This window comes from Arachis ipaensis, chromosome B09 (genome assembly GCF_000816755.2).
Source record: "Arachis ipaensis cultivar K30076 chromosome B09, Araip1.1, whole genome shotgun sequence".
NCBI lineage: Eukaryota > Viridiplantae > Streptophyta > Magnoliopsida > Fabales > Fabaceae > Arachis > Arachis ipaensis.
The window spans coordinates 137,342,870-137,359,591 of NC_029793.2; the positions used below are offsets into that span (position 1 = coordinate 137,342,870).

A 16,722-nucleotide genomic window follows, 5' to 3' on the forward strand; every position below is an offset into this window, starting at 1 on the left:
TGGTTTGCTGACTAACGAGCCTTCGTGTGTTGTTTTGATGTTGATGGCTGGCGAGCAGGTTGGACTTGACACTTTATTCAATACATTTCTTCTTGAGGGTAGCAATAATGACTCTGCCACCCGTATTAACGAGGTGCCTCACTCTTCTGCTGCCGAGGCTGAGGCCCAATCCCAGCCTACGCAACGAGAGGTGGCTGGGACCAGCTCTAGTCTGGGCCCCCAACCAGAGGTCGAAGTGGATGGTGAAGGACCTGAGGTTATCGTCGTTGACAACCCAAGGAAAAGGAAACCGTCCTCCAGCCCCGAGGGGGTGCTCACAGTGATGGAGAAGAACTTTGATACAAGCAGCTTTATCGATTCCCAGCTCTTACCTGGTACAGAGGATTTCTTTCTGGATGGGGATCTTGCTTCTCAAGCCAAATGGGTGTACCGCACCTTGCTCCGGGCCGCTGCCATAGCAAAGAAGGCAGAGCCCGTCTTTGCGGGAGCTCAGAATCTAGAAAACAAGCTTCAATCGTACGTCAGTGCCAATGAGAAGTATAAGGTTGAGGTGAAGTCGCTGCAGACATAGTTAGCTGCTTCTGAGGAGAAGGTCAAGACTTCCGATGTGACGGTGGCGTGGCTACCGAGTGGGAGCTTGCCTTGGAGGGCGAACTCAGCGCTGCTCAAGGTCGGGTAAAGGAACTCGAAAAAGAGTGTGATGAGGCCCTCTCATCGGTGACTGCGGCCAAGACTGAGGCTGTTGAGCTGAGGAAAAAGTATAGAGAGACCGTGAAGCAAGATAAGAATGCCATCATGGTGACTAAGGAGGCGATCAAGGCTCAAGTGAAGCTGTTAGCTCCCGATTTTGATACCTCGGCCGTCAGCATTTCTAAAACCATTAAGGATGGCAAGATCATTGATATCTCGAAGAACTAATGTAATCTTGTTGTATCTTGTTTTGATTTTTGTAATTTGTGTGGATTTTTGAACGCTTAAGTAGTTTTAGCGAACTCGTTTACCGTTTTATCAGTAGATAACAAATTGCTTGTTCACCATTTTACTGGTAATTAACGACTTGCTTGCTGTGTTTGCTTACCATTTTCTTGGTAATTATCTATTTGCTTGCACTTGTTTACCAATTCGTTGGTAATTAATGAAGCCAGGTCATGACTTTTTCGTTTGAGTGCCTGAAACTTGGCCTTATTTAATAGCCGTAGCGTTTGCGACTTCAATGGTTCCCGGGGATCACCCCGGGATGCCGTGTCGTTATGGTATTAATTACTTTTACTTGGCAAAGTGATTTGAATAATTTGAATAATATTGGAATATAAAATGAAAAAAGAGACGATTAGCGTAGCCTGAACACAATTATATCATGATGATTTGCAAATAAACAACTAATGGGAGGTAATGCAACATGAAATGAAACTGGTCTTACTAAACTGGTACATTGCCTGCCTGTTGGGTGTGCTCGGGCTTCTAAGAGTAGAACCTTCCTAGGTTCCTTGCATTCAATGTTCTCGGGACCTCCCTGCTGTCCAGTCATTCCAGCTTATAAGCTCCGTTGCCGACTACTTCTTTTACTCTGTAGGGGCCTTCCCAATTGGCTGCCAACTTTCCTTCCCCTGGTGCCAGGAGTCCAACGTCGTTGCGTCGTAGGACTAGGTCGCTTGGCTCAAAATCTCTTTTTAGTACTTTGGCGTTGTAACGCAGGGCCATCCTTTATTTCAACGCCGTCTCCGACAAGTGGGCCATCTATCTAGTCTCATCCAGTAAGTCCTTTTCTACGGCTTCTTCAACCCCTCCCAAGAGTAGTCGTGGGCTCGGTTCCCCAATCTCTACTAGTATTATCGCGTCAACCCCATAAGTGAGTCGGAAGGGCGTCTCCCCGGTAGATGACTACTGCGTTGTGCGATAAGACCACAGGACCGACGCTAGCTCGTCTATCCAGGCTCCCTTCTTCTGGTCAAGTCGTTTTTTAAGACTTTGTAGGATTGGATGACTGCTGCGTTGTGCGATAGGACCAGAGGACCGATGCTAGTTCGTCTGCCCACGCTCCCTTCTTCTGGTCAAGTCACTTTTTGAGGCCTTACAGGATGACCTTGTTCGTTGCTTCGACTTGGCCGTTAGTTTGTGGGTGCTCGACAGACGAGAACTTCTTTGCTTTATCCCTAAACCGGCGAGAAATTTTCCGAACTTTTATCGGCAAACTGTGTTCCGTTGTCTGAGATGACGACCTCCGGGATCTCAAATCTGGCTATTACTTGCCTCCACATGAATTTTCGGCAGTTTGCCGAAGATATGCTGGCCAACGGTTTGGCCTCCACCCACTTGGTGTAATAATCGATGGCAACAATTAGGTATTTGACCTGCCCAGGTCCGACCGGGAAGGGTCCTAGCAAGTCGACTCCCCACTGAGAGAATGGTCGGGAGGCCATCAGTAGGCTTAGCTCGACTGCCGGTGCTTTGTGAAAGTTGGTGTTTTCTTGGCACCTCCTGCATTTCTTCACGAACTCCTTGGAATCCGACATCTTTGAGGGCCAAAAGTAGCCGGCCCTGACGAGCTTTCGGGCTAAGGCTTTTCCTCCGATGTGATGGCCGCAGCACCCCTCGTGGACTTCGCTTAGCACGTAGTCCATCTGGTCAGGGCGTAGGCACTTCAATAGAAGTTAGTTCAGCCCCTTCTTAAATAGCTGGCCTTGTATTATCGTATACTTGGCCGCTTCTCTTCTTAGTGCCTTTATCGTCTTATCGTCATCAGGGAGCTTACTGTTTTCCAAGAGGTTGATGATTGGGTCCATCCATGAGGGGGATCGATTGTACATGCTATATGCAGGGTCACCGTTGGTTCCTTCACTAAACCTTGAATCAGAGATCGGTTCCCTGTTCCTGGTTTTGTGCTTGCCAGTTTTGATAGGAGGTCAGCTCGGGTGTTCCTCTCTCTTGGAACATGTTGCACTGTGAACTCGTCGAACTCCTCGCTCAGCTTTTTAACTTTCTCCAAGTATTTCTGCAGCAGGGAGTCCCTGGTCTGATACGTTCCATTAATCTGTAATGTGATGACCTGGAAGTCGCTGCATACTTCCACTCTGGGGGCTCCGATTTCCCTTGCCAAAAGTAGGCCGCCAAGGAGGGCCTCGTATTCTGCTTGATTATTGGACACCGGGAACTCGAACTTGACCGATTGCTCATACACGACTCCCGTTGGGCTTTCTAGAATGATTCCCGCTCCCCCGAATGTTTGGTTGGAGGCTCCGTCCACATGGAGCTTCCACCGTGTGCTTGGTGTCTCGGGATTGTTTCTTGTTACCTCTACCAGGAAGTCGGCCATTGCTTGGGCCTTGATTGCATGTATGGGTTTGTACTGTAAATCATACTGAGACAGTTTGATTGCCCAGGTCATCATTCTGCCCGCCAGGTCGGGTTTTTGTAACACTTGGCGGATCGCTTGGTCTGTCCTGATGATTATTTGGTGTCCCTAGAAGTATTGTCGCAGCCTACGGGAGGAGGTCAGGAGCGCATATGCCAGTTTTTCCAGCTTACTGTACCTCAATTCTGCCCCCTGCAACGCCTTGCTCACGAAGTAGACCGGTTGCTGAATCCTCCCTTCTTCTCTTACCAGGATGGTTGCCAAAGCTTCATCACTTACTGCCAAGTACAAGAATAGCGCCTCACCGTTTCTGGGCTTACCGAGGACAGGGGGCGCCGGACAATGGTCTTGAAGTGATTGAAGGCTTCCTCGTACGTCGGGGTCCATTCGAACACTATCCCTTTTTTTCATTAGGTTGAAGAACGGAAGAGCTTTGGCAGCCAATGCGCCGAGGAAACGAGATAGCGCCGTGAGTCTTCCTGCCAGTCTCTGCACATCTTTAATACATCCCGGGCTTGACATTTGTAGGATTGCTTTACATTTTTCCGGGTTGGCCTCCACTCCTCTTTGGGTTATCATGAAGCCCAAGAACTTCCCAGCTTCCGTGGCGAAGGCACACTTGAGAGGGTTAAGCCTCATGTTGTGTTGCCGAAGAGATGCAAACACGGTCTCTAGATCACTGATGAGGTCTTCGGCCTGGGTGGTCTTCACCAAGATGTCATCTACGCACACTTCCACCGTCTTGCCGATGAGACTACTAAATACCTTGTTCATCAGCCTTTGATATGTAGCTTCTGTGTTTTTCAGTCCGAAAGGCATCACCTTATAGCAGTATGTACCCCCTAGCGTTATGAACACCGTCTTCTCCTCGTCTGGCCGGTGCATCGGTATCTGGTTGTAGCCAGAGTATGCGTCCATGAAACTCAGAAACCGATACCCCGCCGCCGCGTCTACAAGAGCATCAATATTAGGGAGGGAGAAGGAATCCTTAGGGCATGCCTTGTTGAGATCGGAATAGTCCACGCACATTCTCCACTTTCCATTGGCTTTCTTGACCAGGACTACATTCGAGAGCCAGGTCGAGTAGTCTAGTTCTCGAATGAACCCGGCATCTAGCAAGCTGACCGTTTGCCTGGCCACCTCGTCAGCCCTCTCCTTGGACATTTTCCTCCTCCTCTGTGCCACCAGTTTAGCTTCTGCCTTCACGGCAAGGTGGTGCGACATGAATTGCGGGTCAATTCCCAGCATGTCGGCTGGCGTCCATGCGAACAGATCGCCGTTTGCTCGAATCATTTCCACCAGTGGCTCTTTCAAGTCATGAGGGAGGTTTCTGTTCACGAAAGTGAACTTTTCATCCGAGTCACCGACCCGGAACTTCTCGAGGTCTTCTTCAGGTTCTGGCCTGGGCTTGTCGTCGACCCTGGCATCTAGATCAGCTAGGAAAACCCCGGATGCCTCTTTAGACTTCTTTCTAAGGGAGAGACTGGTGTTGTCGCATGCGACCGCCGTTTCCAAATCTCGCCTGATGGAACCAACCGATCCATCATCAGCGACAAACTTCATCAACAGTAGCTTGGTACAAATCACTGCTCCAAACTCATTGATGGTTTTCCTTCCTAAGATGAGGTTGTAGGCCGTGGAGTCCCTTAGGACAACGAACTCCGCCATTACCGACCTCTTCCTCCGACCTCTTCCTATGGAGACCGGTAGGGAGACTATTCCATCAGGCTTGATAAAGTTATCACCTAAGCCGACCACACCGTGTTGGTGGGTTCTTAGGTCGGTGTATCAGAGGTCCAGAGCATCAAACACGTTACGGAACATGATGTTCGTATCGGCTCTAGTGTCTACGAGGATTCGCCTGACCATACCAGTTCCCACCCTTGCTGTGATCACCATGGGAGGGTTCTCCGACAAGTCATCGAACCATTGGTCCTTTGGTCCGAATGATATTGACGAGACTCTCCTGGAGGGAGGCGCGGGACTAGACGATGACACAGCCAAGACTTTGGCATCTTTCCTGCTTGTCGACTTCGACCTGGGAGCGACGTCTCTCCCAACTATGACGTTCACAATGGTGAGGCCGCGCTCATTGTCCTCCTCGGGCTCTTGCCTTGGTCTAACGACGCGGCTCCTATCGTCTCCAGATCAGTCACGATCCCGCCTCCTGAGTTCACTTATGAGGTGAGAGAACTCTGCCAGCTTACCTTCCCGGATCACCTGCTCCAGAGCATCCTTCAAATCGAAACAATCTTGGGTCTTGTGGTCGAAGCCCTTGTGGTAATCGCAGTAGAGGTTTTTGTTCCCCCCAATCCTATCTTTAAGTTGCCGGGACTTCGACAGGATGGCTTCATCGGCTATTTGCTGGTACACTTCGATGATCGGGACTGTCAGAGGAGTGTAGTTAGTAAATTTCCCTACCTGGGGGAACGGCTTGAAGGCTTTAGCTGGCCCTCCGTCCTTGGAGTGCTCCTTAGACCTTTCCCCGTTACCGGGTTGACGAGAAGAGTTATAGGCGGGCTGCCGCTTGTTGGCTACCACGACTTGGCTAACCTCCTCGTCATTGATATACTCCCTAGCCATGTTTTGGATTTCTTGCATCGTCCATACGGGCTTGGTGGTAAGGTACTTCCTGAAATCTTCATTTAGCAACCCGTTCATCAAGCATAAGCTGGCCACCGAGTCGGTTAGGCCGTCAATCTCCAAGAATTCATCATTGAACTTATCTAGGTACTTCCTGGTCGGTTCCCCGCTTTTCTGTGTCACCCCTAGCAAGTTGATCGGGTGCTTCGATTTGGCAATGCACGTGGTGAACTGTGCCAGGAAAGCGCTGGTTATGTCCGCAAAGGTTGTTACGGAGCCCTGGGGGAGACCATTGAACCAGTGGATTACCGGTCCCGCTAAGGTCACAGGGAAGGCGCGACATCTTACTTCATCGCCCACCCCTTCCAGATTCATCTTGGCCTCGAAGGCCGTTAGATGTTCTTAGGGGTCTTGGGTCCCATCATACCTCATGTCCGTTGGCTTACCGAAGTGCTTCGGTAGCCATACTTCGAGGATGGAGTGGTGGAAAGGGGTTGCTCCCATGATTATGGGGTGTCGCCTTTTCCTTGGTCTTTCTCTGCTGTCCTCTCAGTTTTCTTCCACTGTATGCCTCGTTGGAGATCGGGTATAAATGATGGGATCTCGCCGTCTTCTCGGCAACTCCCTACTTTCCCCTTGGCTTTTTGATTCTGATCGGGGGTTGGGGTGCGTCTGGAGCGGTCCCTTCAGGGGCTTCTCCCTCTGGTTTCCCTCCCTTGGGAAAACCAGGAACGATCTTGCCCCGGAGCTGGTCGGTGGCACTCTCTGCTTGCTACTTCTCGCTCCAGCTTTTGCACCCTGTGGCGTAGCTCCTGTGTTATTCTGACGCTGTCGCTCCCAGTCCCTCCAAATGGTCGCCTCTCCTGGGAGCATGAGGGGGGCTCAGGTCGCCACAGAAGGGATCTTGTGCATTCACGAAAGGAAGCCACAGAGGCTACCCTGCCAGTTCGGGGAACCATTTCCTCCCCACGTGGTTCACCTCCGTCATCTGCCTCCACAAGACCCAACAGAAAGTCCATTCTGGCCAGTCCCCACGGACAGCGCCAATGTTCGGTACTTCATGTGCCGGACGGGTCGGAGGTGTTCTCTGGGTGTGATGGTGGGAATCGGCTTAGATCTGGGTCTGGTGAGTGAGACTTGAGGGTAGACGACCTCCCGAGCTGTCTTGCAATGTGAGAGGGGAGCCACCTGCAATGACACTCTGATGAGGAAAAAACAATTCCACACAAACTCACCGGCAAGTGTACCGGGTTGCATCAAGTAGTAATAACTCACAAGAGTGAAGTCGATCCCACAGGGATTGATGGATCAAGCAATTTTAGTGAGGTGATTAGTTTAGTTAAGCTAATAGTGGTGAATTGGGTGAAATTGTATTGACAGAATGTAAATTGCAGAAGGTATAAAGTGCAGAAGGTAAATTGGCAGAAACTTAAAGAACAAGAAACGTAAATTGCAGCAAATGTAAAGAGCTTTGGGTGCTGAGAAATTAAAGAAAGCAGTAAATCAGAACTCAGAACAATTGCAGAAGATTTAAATTGCATGAAAAGTAAATTGAAAGCAATGGGAATAGAAGATTAAAATCAAGTTCAATGTAAACTGAATTGTAAAATTGCAGAAAGGAAAATGTGCAGAAGAGAATTATCAGAAACTAAAATTGCATAAGCTAAATTGAATTTAATACAGAAATGTAAAAGTGCAGAAAAATAAAAGTGTTTCAAGAGAGCCTTCTATTCTACTCCTACTCCTACTTCTACTACTGCCTACTACTAATGCAGCCTACTCCAGCGCCTCCTAACTTCACAGACCTGCCTCCTTCCCTGACTGTGAGCTAAAGCCTTTTTATAGGCATTCCTAAATTACAAATGAAATTGAAATTCAAAACAAATTACAGTTAAATGAAAATGCTATTCTAACTGTTTCTTGTGCCTTTGAGTGATGTCAATGGGCTCTGCTTGCTTTGGAGCTTCAATGGGCTTTGAATCAGATTAATTGAGCCAAAGTTGCACTTCCAGGAGAGCGTAGCGTTCATTAAGTGAGCGGAACGCTTTTACATCCATGCGTACGCGTCCTCTGCGCATGCGCGTCCTTTTTGCATTTTGGGCCTTCCACGCGTATGCGTCCTTTGTGCTTACGCGTGCTTTTGGCAATCTGGCATATCGACGTGTGCGCGTCCCTTGCAGCGTTCTCTAAGTGAGCATAGCGTTCTTCAATTGAGCGCTCCCTACGCGTACGCGTCACCTACGCGTACGCGTCACCTACGCGTACGCGTGGTTCTTCAAACATTCCACTTCTACGCTGCCGCTCAGCCCATGCTTGCGCGTGCTTCTTCAGGTATGTCACATCCACGCGTACGTGTCATGCACGCGTACGCGTCGATGGCTGAACTTCCATTTCAAATTTAGATTTTGCCCGAAAATGCTGACTTATTCAACGTAGCGTTCTCTTTGCAAATGAACGCCAATCACCTCCACGCGTACGCGTCATGCACACGTACGCGTGGGTCTTCAAAATTCGTCATCCGACGCGTAAGCGTCCTGTACGCGTGTGCGTCGTGGTGTTTTCGTGCCAAGAGCGCTCTCCTTGTTTAAATCATGGGCCACGCTTTTAAAAGCGTGGCCTAAGGCTCCAAAGTGTGCCCAAGCTCCAAAAATTAATCTTTTCTCCTTTTTAGCTTATTTTGTGCTTTTTTTACTTCTTTTTCCTCTTATTTCCTACAAAATTTGTAAAATCAAAAGATCAAGTCAGAAAAAGCATTAATCATTAATCATTAATTTCTTGTATGAAAAAACATAGAAAAACATTCAATATTTAAGCACTAATCATTAATTTCTTGTATGAAAAAGCATAGAAAAATATGACATGATGACATGTCATCACACTCCGACGCCCAAGTCAGAGTTTTTCACAGATGACGGTGAGAGTATGGGATAGTGACGTACCGTGAGGGAAGGGTAGGACCCTCCCCATATATACCCTGTCAGTAGGGCGGGTCCCAAAAGAGATGTCTCTTTCCAAGAAGCTTCTTCTCCCAGCTGTCTTGCAGCTGGTTGCCAGGGAGCAGGTGTTTGGGTCGCAATTCGGGCGTACATGGCCTGCTGGATCAGTCGTTCGGGTCAGGTCGGACACTGCACTAGCCGGATCAGGCCGGAACAAGAATTATCATTGTTGTTGCTGTTGTTACATGTTATACTTTTTCTTATTTTTGTTTGGTTTTTCTTCTTCTTTTAATAATTCTCTTTTTATTTTTTTCTTATTTTAATATTATATTTATTTTTTCTTTTAATGTGTTAAATTTAGTAAACAATTAATAACTTTAGTGATGACAAATATAGTGTTATTTGGATTAATAATCCAAGTAAGTTTGATGATGTTGTTTTTTTTTTTTTGATCATGATTGTTTTTGCATCTTGAGTTCTTGACACCTTGGGCTAGCCCATGATCCCTTCCCAAAACCCGAACACACAACCCACCCAGACCCAGAACCCTGTTCCCTATTCTAAGTTCGTAACATAGATGTAACCAATTCAAGCTTTCCCATGGCTTTCGAAGATACATCCCCTCCAATGCGGCGAAGCAAAAATCATTGTCTTCAGATCTGAATAAGTTGGGCAGGATAACGCGTGGACTTCGCTGTTATACTAACAGAGAAATGTTTGTCGCTGAAAATTTTGCCGCAAATCTGCTTCACCATCGCTGCCCCTCATACAGCTTCTGCAACACCAGAATAAGGAAACCATTTGACCGGACTGTAGGAGTAACACTCATCCTGTTCGAAAGCTCTCGGATTAAGATTGCCATTGTCGCCGGAAGCTCCAATACAGATTGAAGATCTTGATGCATGGATCTGAAGTCTGCAGCGTTCGTTTGATATCATTGATCTCGACCTGAGTCTGCCTGGAATCATCCTGGGATGTCCGTTACCGCTCCCCATCGCCGACCCCAAAAGTTGAAGCCCCTGGTGGTGGATCCGCCGTGAGGAACTTCCATCATCATTCGCATTCATTGCGCCTCTATTCCTAGTCTCAAAAACAATGATCTCTCTTCCGCCATGGCAACCGGTCAGTTACTCCTCCTACTCTGACCTCCCTTTTCCTTTCGATTCCTGTATTATGTGTGGGGACCGCGATTCACTAAACTTGGAGAAAATGCAGAACACAGCCAGAAGAGCGAAGAACAGGACACAAACCCTACAAGGCTCCTGACATTCAACAAAGCAACAAATCCAATCTGCTATCCAACAGAAAAAGGAAGCAGCATGCTTGCTATTCCATCCCCTCCCGACAAGGAAGGTGCCAACCTCTGCTTTCAACAAGCCCTGGAAGTTTCAACCTGCAATCAAAGTAAGTCACTATCTAATTAAATTGAAACTCAGTTAGTCCAAAATAAACTGCCATGCTCATGATCTGCTCGCCCAATGCAGCGACAAGCAGCGCTCTTCATTCAATATTTTCATGATGGATTGTGGCTTGCAGCTGGGCCAATTCTGTCCAAGAGAGCCGTGAGCTGTAAGCTTAGCTACCTCATGGGCTAGGACATTCCCTTCTCTAGGCACCCAGGTAAACCCAAAATTTGAGATATTACGCACTAAATCCAAAATGTCATCCAAGATAACTTGAATTTCTGCAATTGATGCCTTTGATTTAAGAGCTTGGATGAGTATTAAACTGTCGGATTCAAAAATAACTCATTCTAGTTGAAAGTTCTGAGCTAATATTAATGCTTCCCTAACTGCTAAAGCTTCCGCAGCTAAAGGCGAGGAAGCCACAATTCTAGAGTTTGAGGCTGTGAGAAGGTTTCCAGCATGGTCTCTGAATACTGCCGCTGTTGCTCCTCCAGAGAACACTTCAAGAAATGCTGCATCAACATTGCACTTAATCCATCCTGGCAGAGGCGGCCTCCAGGTAACCCTTTTAACTGTCCTCCTAGCACCCATAGAAGTTATTGCTGGTACTTCTGCAGAATCTGCAAATTCTGTTTCCATTTGTTTGGCCTTGTTAATCACTAGGAAAGGGTTAGGTTTGGATCTGTGATGCACTGCTAGATTTCTTGCTTTCCACACTTCCCATGCCAAAAAACCTACTTTGCTACAACGCAGTTCATAATCAGTACCTGTGCATACCTTCATTTTTTTAAAAAGATCCATTATCCATTTTCCAAAAGATGTGACTGTATTGGCCGTAGGACAGCACTGAATTTGGGCTCCAAACCATGCAGCCCTTGTCCAAGGGCAAAGCAGCAGCGCATGCTCCGTGGACTCTGGTTCCTGCAAACAAATAGGACAACTAGAAGTGTTAGAAATTTTTTTATTATAAAGATTCTGAAAGACCGGTAAAATGTTATGCGAGGCCCGCCATAGGAAGGTTCTGATCTTTTGAGGCACTTTCAGTTTCCAAATGTCCCTCCATAGGTCCTTGAAGTCATCACTAGTTGATGGAATACTGCTATTGTCGATATGCTGCTCTTTCTTGGCAACATGGTATCCCGTTTTGATGGTGTACTTCCCATCCGCTTTTAGAGGCCAACTAAATTTATCTTCTCTACCAATAACACTCACTGGAGTCCTAATGATCTTCCCTATGGTATCCCCATCAAAATGTTTCCTTAACTCACTTATATTCCACCCCTGTCCTTCACTAATTAACTCCTTTATAAACGTGACATCATTGCTCATAATAACAGGGCTCGTATTCATGTTCAATATCCAATTATCTTCCAGAATCCTCACTTTATCTCCGTTCCCAATCAACCATCTACCATTTCTCAAGAGGAAGTCCTTACCATGCACAATACTTTTCCAGATCCAAGATGCTCCTTTGCCAGCCTTAGACACTTTGAAGTCCTCATTCGGAAAGTACACAGCCTTAAGCACCTGCACCCACACCGCATTAGGGTACTCAAAAACCCGCCAAGCTTGCTTTGCCAAGTGAGCTAAATTTTGACTATAAAAATCCTTAAAACCAATTCCTCCATCCCTCTTGCTCGCGCAAATTTTATCCCAACTCCTCCAATGAATACCCCTATCCTTACCAGAAGAGGCCCACCAAAATTTAGCCACTTTTTGACACAGCCGGTGACAAAAACCTTTAGGAAAGAGAACAACATTCATAGCATAGGCCGGCATCGCTTGGATAACCGATTTGATGAGAACCTCCCTTCCAGCCTGAGTAAGAAGTTTTTCTTTCCAGCCGCAGAGCTTATCAGACACTCGCTCCTCAATCCATCTCAAAGCTTTATTCTTAGATCTGCCCCACTGAGCCGGAAGACCAAGGTACTTACCTGGTTGATCCCAAGCAGGCAATCCTAAAATCTCTTCTATTTCTACTATGTTTCTAATCGGAACCTGGTAGCCGAAAGTAATCCCAGACTTGTCAACATTTATTCGCTGCCCGGAGGCTTCTGTATACATATTTAAAACAGTAATAAGCTGATAAACTTCCTCCTCACTATCCCTCGAGAAAATGATGCAGTCATCCGCAAAAAGGAGATGAGAGATGGAAGGAGCAGTAGGAGCAATTCTGACACCAGAGATTCTACCCTCTTCTTTAGCCTTGTCCATAAGGACAGTAAAAACCTCAGCTGCTATGATAAACAGGTATGGTGAAAGGGGGTCTCCCTGCCTAAGTCCTCTCTGTGGCACAAACTTTCTTGACAGAATACCATTGATCTTGATTTTATAAGAGACCTGCGAGACACACATCATAATCATCCTGACCCAGTGCAAATTAAGCCCAAAAGCTCTTAGAGTAGCCTCTAGGAAAGGCCATTCAACCCTGTCATAGGCTTTGTTCATATCAATCTTAACAGCTAAGTTCCTGGAAGCATGCTGCCCTTTTTTGTTTAAAGCATGAAACATTTCCTGCACTATTACCATGTTATCCTGGATGAGGCGTCCCCCCACAAAAGCACTCTGGATAGGTGAAACAATCATATCTATTATCCTTCTAAGCCTAATAACCAACACCTTAGAAATGATCTTATATATAAAATTGCAACAGCTAATCGGTCGAAGCTGATTAAGTGTTTCCGGGTAGTTAGCCTTAGGAACCAAAACAATAATAGTGTCACCGATGCTACTTGGTAGGACCCCTTCCTTAAAGAAATGCTTAACAACAGCACAAACCTCTTTCTCAATAATTGGCCAATGCTTTTGGAAAAAAAGGCCATTTAATCCATCTGGGCCAGGCGCCTTAAGACTTCCAAGGCTGAACGTAACTTCTTTGATTTCCTGATCAGAAAGTTCTTCCATTAGCTCTCGATTCATGCCTTCAGTGACTCTAATAGGGATTTTGCTAATGCATTCAGACATAACAAGATTATCAGAGGCTTTAAAGAGATTCTGAAAATGAAGAACAGCCAACTTAAGTATCTCATTCTCCCCACACACCCATTCTCCACTAGTATCCTTTAGCCTCTCAATTCTATTCCTGTCCCTACGTTGAATGGTAGAAGCATGGAAAAAGGCAGTATTCTTGTCGCCAAACTTCAGCCATTTTACTCTAGATCTCTGCCCCCAATACTTTTCCTCCTGTTTCCACAGCGCAGTAATATCCATTTTTAATTTATTAATTTCCTGCTGTTGAGTATCGGAATAATCTCTTTCCTCTGCTAGCTTAAGGCTATGCATTAGCTTCTGAATTTCAACATCTGCCCTCTTAAAGTTAACCCTGCTCCATTTGACCAATTCTTGTTTACAATTATTCATCCTTCGAGTTAAATTGGTCCAATGGTCAACCGTAGTATTACAGACACTGTTCCATCCTCTCTTTATGATATTACCACAATCAGCATGATCAGTCCAAAAAGCCTCAAATTTAAAGCATCCACTCCTTTTACCTCTGGGTTTGACATTGAGAACTAAAGGCGTATGATCAGAAGAAACAACTGGTAAGGCAGAAAGGGTGGCATGTTGGAAAGCTTTCCTCCACTCCCAATTAGCAAGCACTCTATCTATCCTTTCTTTAGTAACAAAACCATTCCTAGGGTTACTAAACCATGTATATTTTGTCCCTTGTAATTCCAAGTCCATGAGAGCATTCTTATCTACAAAACGCCTAAAAGTATCAATCTGACTAGTCGGCTTTGGATGCAGACCCACTTTCTCATGCTGTGAAATTACATCATTGAAGTCCCCAATAAAAGCCCTTGGTACATGCAGATTATTATTTACATAAGTTAACTCATTCCATAACTCCTTTCTTCTCATATAATTGGGATGGCCATAAACAAAAATCCCTTCCCAATCTATATCATTAGTAACGCTTATTCGAGCTTTAATAAAGCTATCACACCAGGCATAAACATTAACACTTAGATTATTTTTCCAAAGCAGACACAGCCCCCCGGACAACCCCCGGGATTCAACACAAAACATATTATCAAAACCCAAAGTTCTTTTAAGCCTAACACAGCTAAGATTGCTAGCTTTAGTCTCCATAAGAAACAAAACAGACGGCTTAAGATATTTACAAATACTCCTTAGTTCAGACACTGTCGATGGGGCCGCCATTCCACGACAGTTCCAGCTAACAACGATCATGGCTGTTGGTGGGGCATGATAAGGCCCGCCTCCTCAGCCATAACTAGTCCAGCAACATGTTTGAGCTTCTTACCTGATTTTTCCAAACCTTGTTGTGCACCATCCTCCAAGGAGTCCACATAGACAGCTAGCCTACTTGCATCCCTAAATCTTTTAGAGTTCAGATTTAACCCCACATCAAAAGCCAGCTCCAACCCACGTTGACTCACGTCCTTCTGCTCCGACGCAGCAGCAGTCGCCTCCTCCGTGTCCTGGTGTTCCTCCGGTAATTCAACATAATACTTCTCCCCATTATCCATTCGCTGAATGATGGTTCTACCAGCTGCAGTGACAATTCTCTTCATTTTCGGTTTTTCTCTATAGCTCCACAGCTGGGCTGCACCATGCCTAACAATTTGCATCCCCTTTTCTGGTTGCTCATTGATTATCATATCGCTATGCTGCTCAGTTTGGGCCTCTTTTTTACCAAAAAGCTTCTGCAATTCTTCCCCGATTGTTAGCTTTACAGGACTCCCCCAAGCAACACCCTCCACTTGATGGTGCTGAAACCAATTCTCTATCTGCTTGAGCTCATTCACACATGTCTCATTTAGCCTTGCATTGTTATGAAAAGGTTGCCGCCCCTCGCTCCCCCCGACCTCAAGATGCTCCTGACACGGCTTATGAATATTTTGAGAATTACAAGGTCCAGAGGCCTCCTGCTCTACAGACAAAGTGGCATTGGGTCTAAATGCGGAACTAACTTCGCCTATCTCATGAAACTTGTCGCTGCCTTTCCTGATGTCAGTGTTATTGTTTACCGACTTGTGTCCCCTTCCCAAAGCTTCCCTATCTGAAACCGCTTGTTCAATCAGTAGATTTCCTGAGACATCCTCACCATGCTTTCTAGATCCCTGGCTTTCCCTTCCTAATGCCGACTTCTGATCAGAATTTACTTCAAGATTTCTCAGAACCCCTGATCGTAATTCCCTGCTCATACTACGTGCTGCTGCCAAATGCTCCTCCATGTGCTCCATTCTAGCACGCTCCTCCTGCCATTCCTGCCTAGCCTCAGTCCCCTCCCTATACATTTCCTTCTCATCCTCCGCTTTTCCCCTAGCTGAGATGGCCCTGGCTCGATTAACTCCTAAACCAAGCACATACCTCGGTTTCATGAGGTCCCAGCTAGCCATTGCCATAGGGTTCCTGCATTCCTTCTTGGTATGGCCTAGGATACCACAATTCAGACAATAACTATCCTGGATCCTCTCATACTTGAAGTCCACCCAAAGAGTTTGATGTTCCTGCGCCGCTAACCAAAACCCAATTGGCAGAGGTTTAGTGATATTCATTGTTACCCTCACCCTCAAGAATGTTCTCTGCAGTGTATCATTCAATCTAGGATTTTCTGCCTCCATTACAGTGCCGATTTTGCTACCAATAATTTCTGTTGTTTTCCTTGTTATATAAGATGATGTTGTTTAAGTATGGAGGCCTAAAATTATTTTTGTTATAACCTAAACCGATAAAGTTGAAAGCTCTCAAACCTGATGACAAATTGATTTTGACCCAACCCAATGTTATTCAAAAAAAAAAAAGAAAAGCAACCTTAAGTTAAACTTCCACCTAGTTCACTTCGGGTAATGCTGAGAAGAGAAAGAGAATTTCACTTTTTCATTCAAACACCAAAATAAAAAGAAGAAAAAGCTAATCAAAGAAGTTAATGTTAAATCAAGTTAAGTAGAGTTTAAAAAAACTAAAGATAATTTGTTTTTTTTAACATGCAAGTCAATTATTTCATATTTTTTTTTTATTCTCTACACTACCATTTCAAGCAAAATAAAAAAAATAGTGACAGTTTCTCAGAAGACTACACCACCGTTCTGAGATAGAAACAAGTTCTTCGATATCGATAACCCAAATGCTGTATTATTAAAACGGTAACTAAATCAATTGTTAGAGACGGATGAGGAGTATTTCAAACTAGTTCTAATAGTGATAATGACAAGGAGAAAAAATTTGTCCTAAAAACTAATATTTATGAGGTTCTACCGACATAGACACTATCAAACTTATTTTTTAGTAGTTTGCAAATTTTTAATTGTTATTTTTATAGTTTAACTAAGATGTGCTCTAAATGCACATAATAAATTTATCATTAGTGAAAAATTTTAAATGTTTTTATTTAATATTTAAAAAACAAATGTATTAAAAACTTAAATTTTTTATATTTTTAATAAAAACTTTTTTAATTTGTAAACTTAATATGTTA

The 16,722-nt window shown here is 45.3% G+C and overlaps 2 protein-coding genes across 2 annotated transcripts; both read right to left on the bottom strand.

The window, feature by feature from the left end:
- Nucleotides 2,154-3,385, bottom strand: LOC107616341. Its single transcript, XM_016318309.1, has 2 exons — nt 2,753-3,385; nt 2,154-2,621 (listed from the first exon to the last, which is right to left on the bottom strand). Exons 1-2 carry the CDS (start codon nt 3,383-3,385, stop codon nt 2,154-2,156), a joined length of 1,101 nt encoding a protein of 366 aa, XP_016173795.1.
- On the bottom strand, nt 5,141-6,310 carry LOC107616339. The gene is made up of 2 exons (XM_016318308.1): nt 5,560-6,310; nt 5,141-5,493 (listed from the first exon to the last, which is right to left on the bottom strand). The coding sequence occupies exons 1-2, from the start codon at nt 6,308-6,310 to the stop codon at nt 5,141-5,143; spliced, it is 1,104 nt and encodes a 367-aa protein (XP_016173794.1).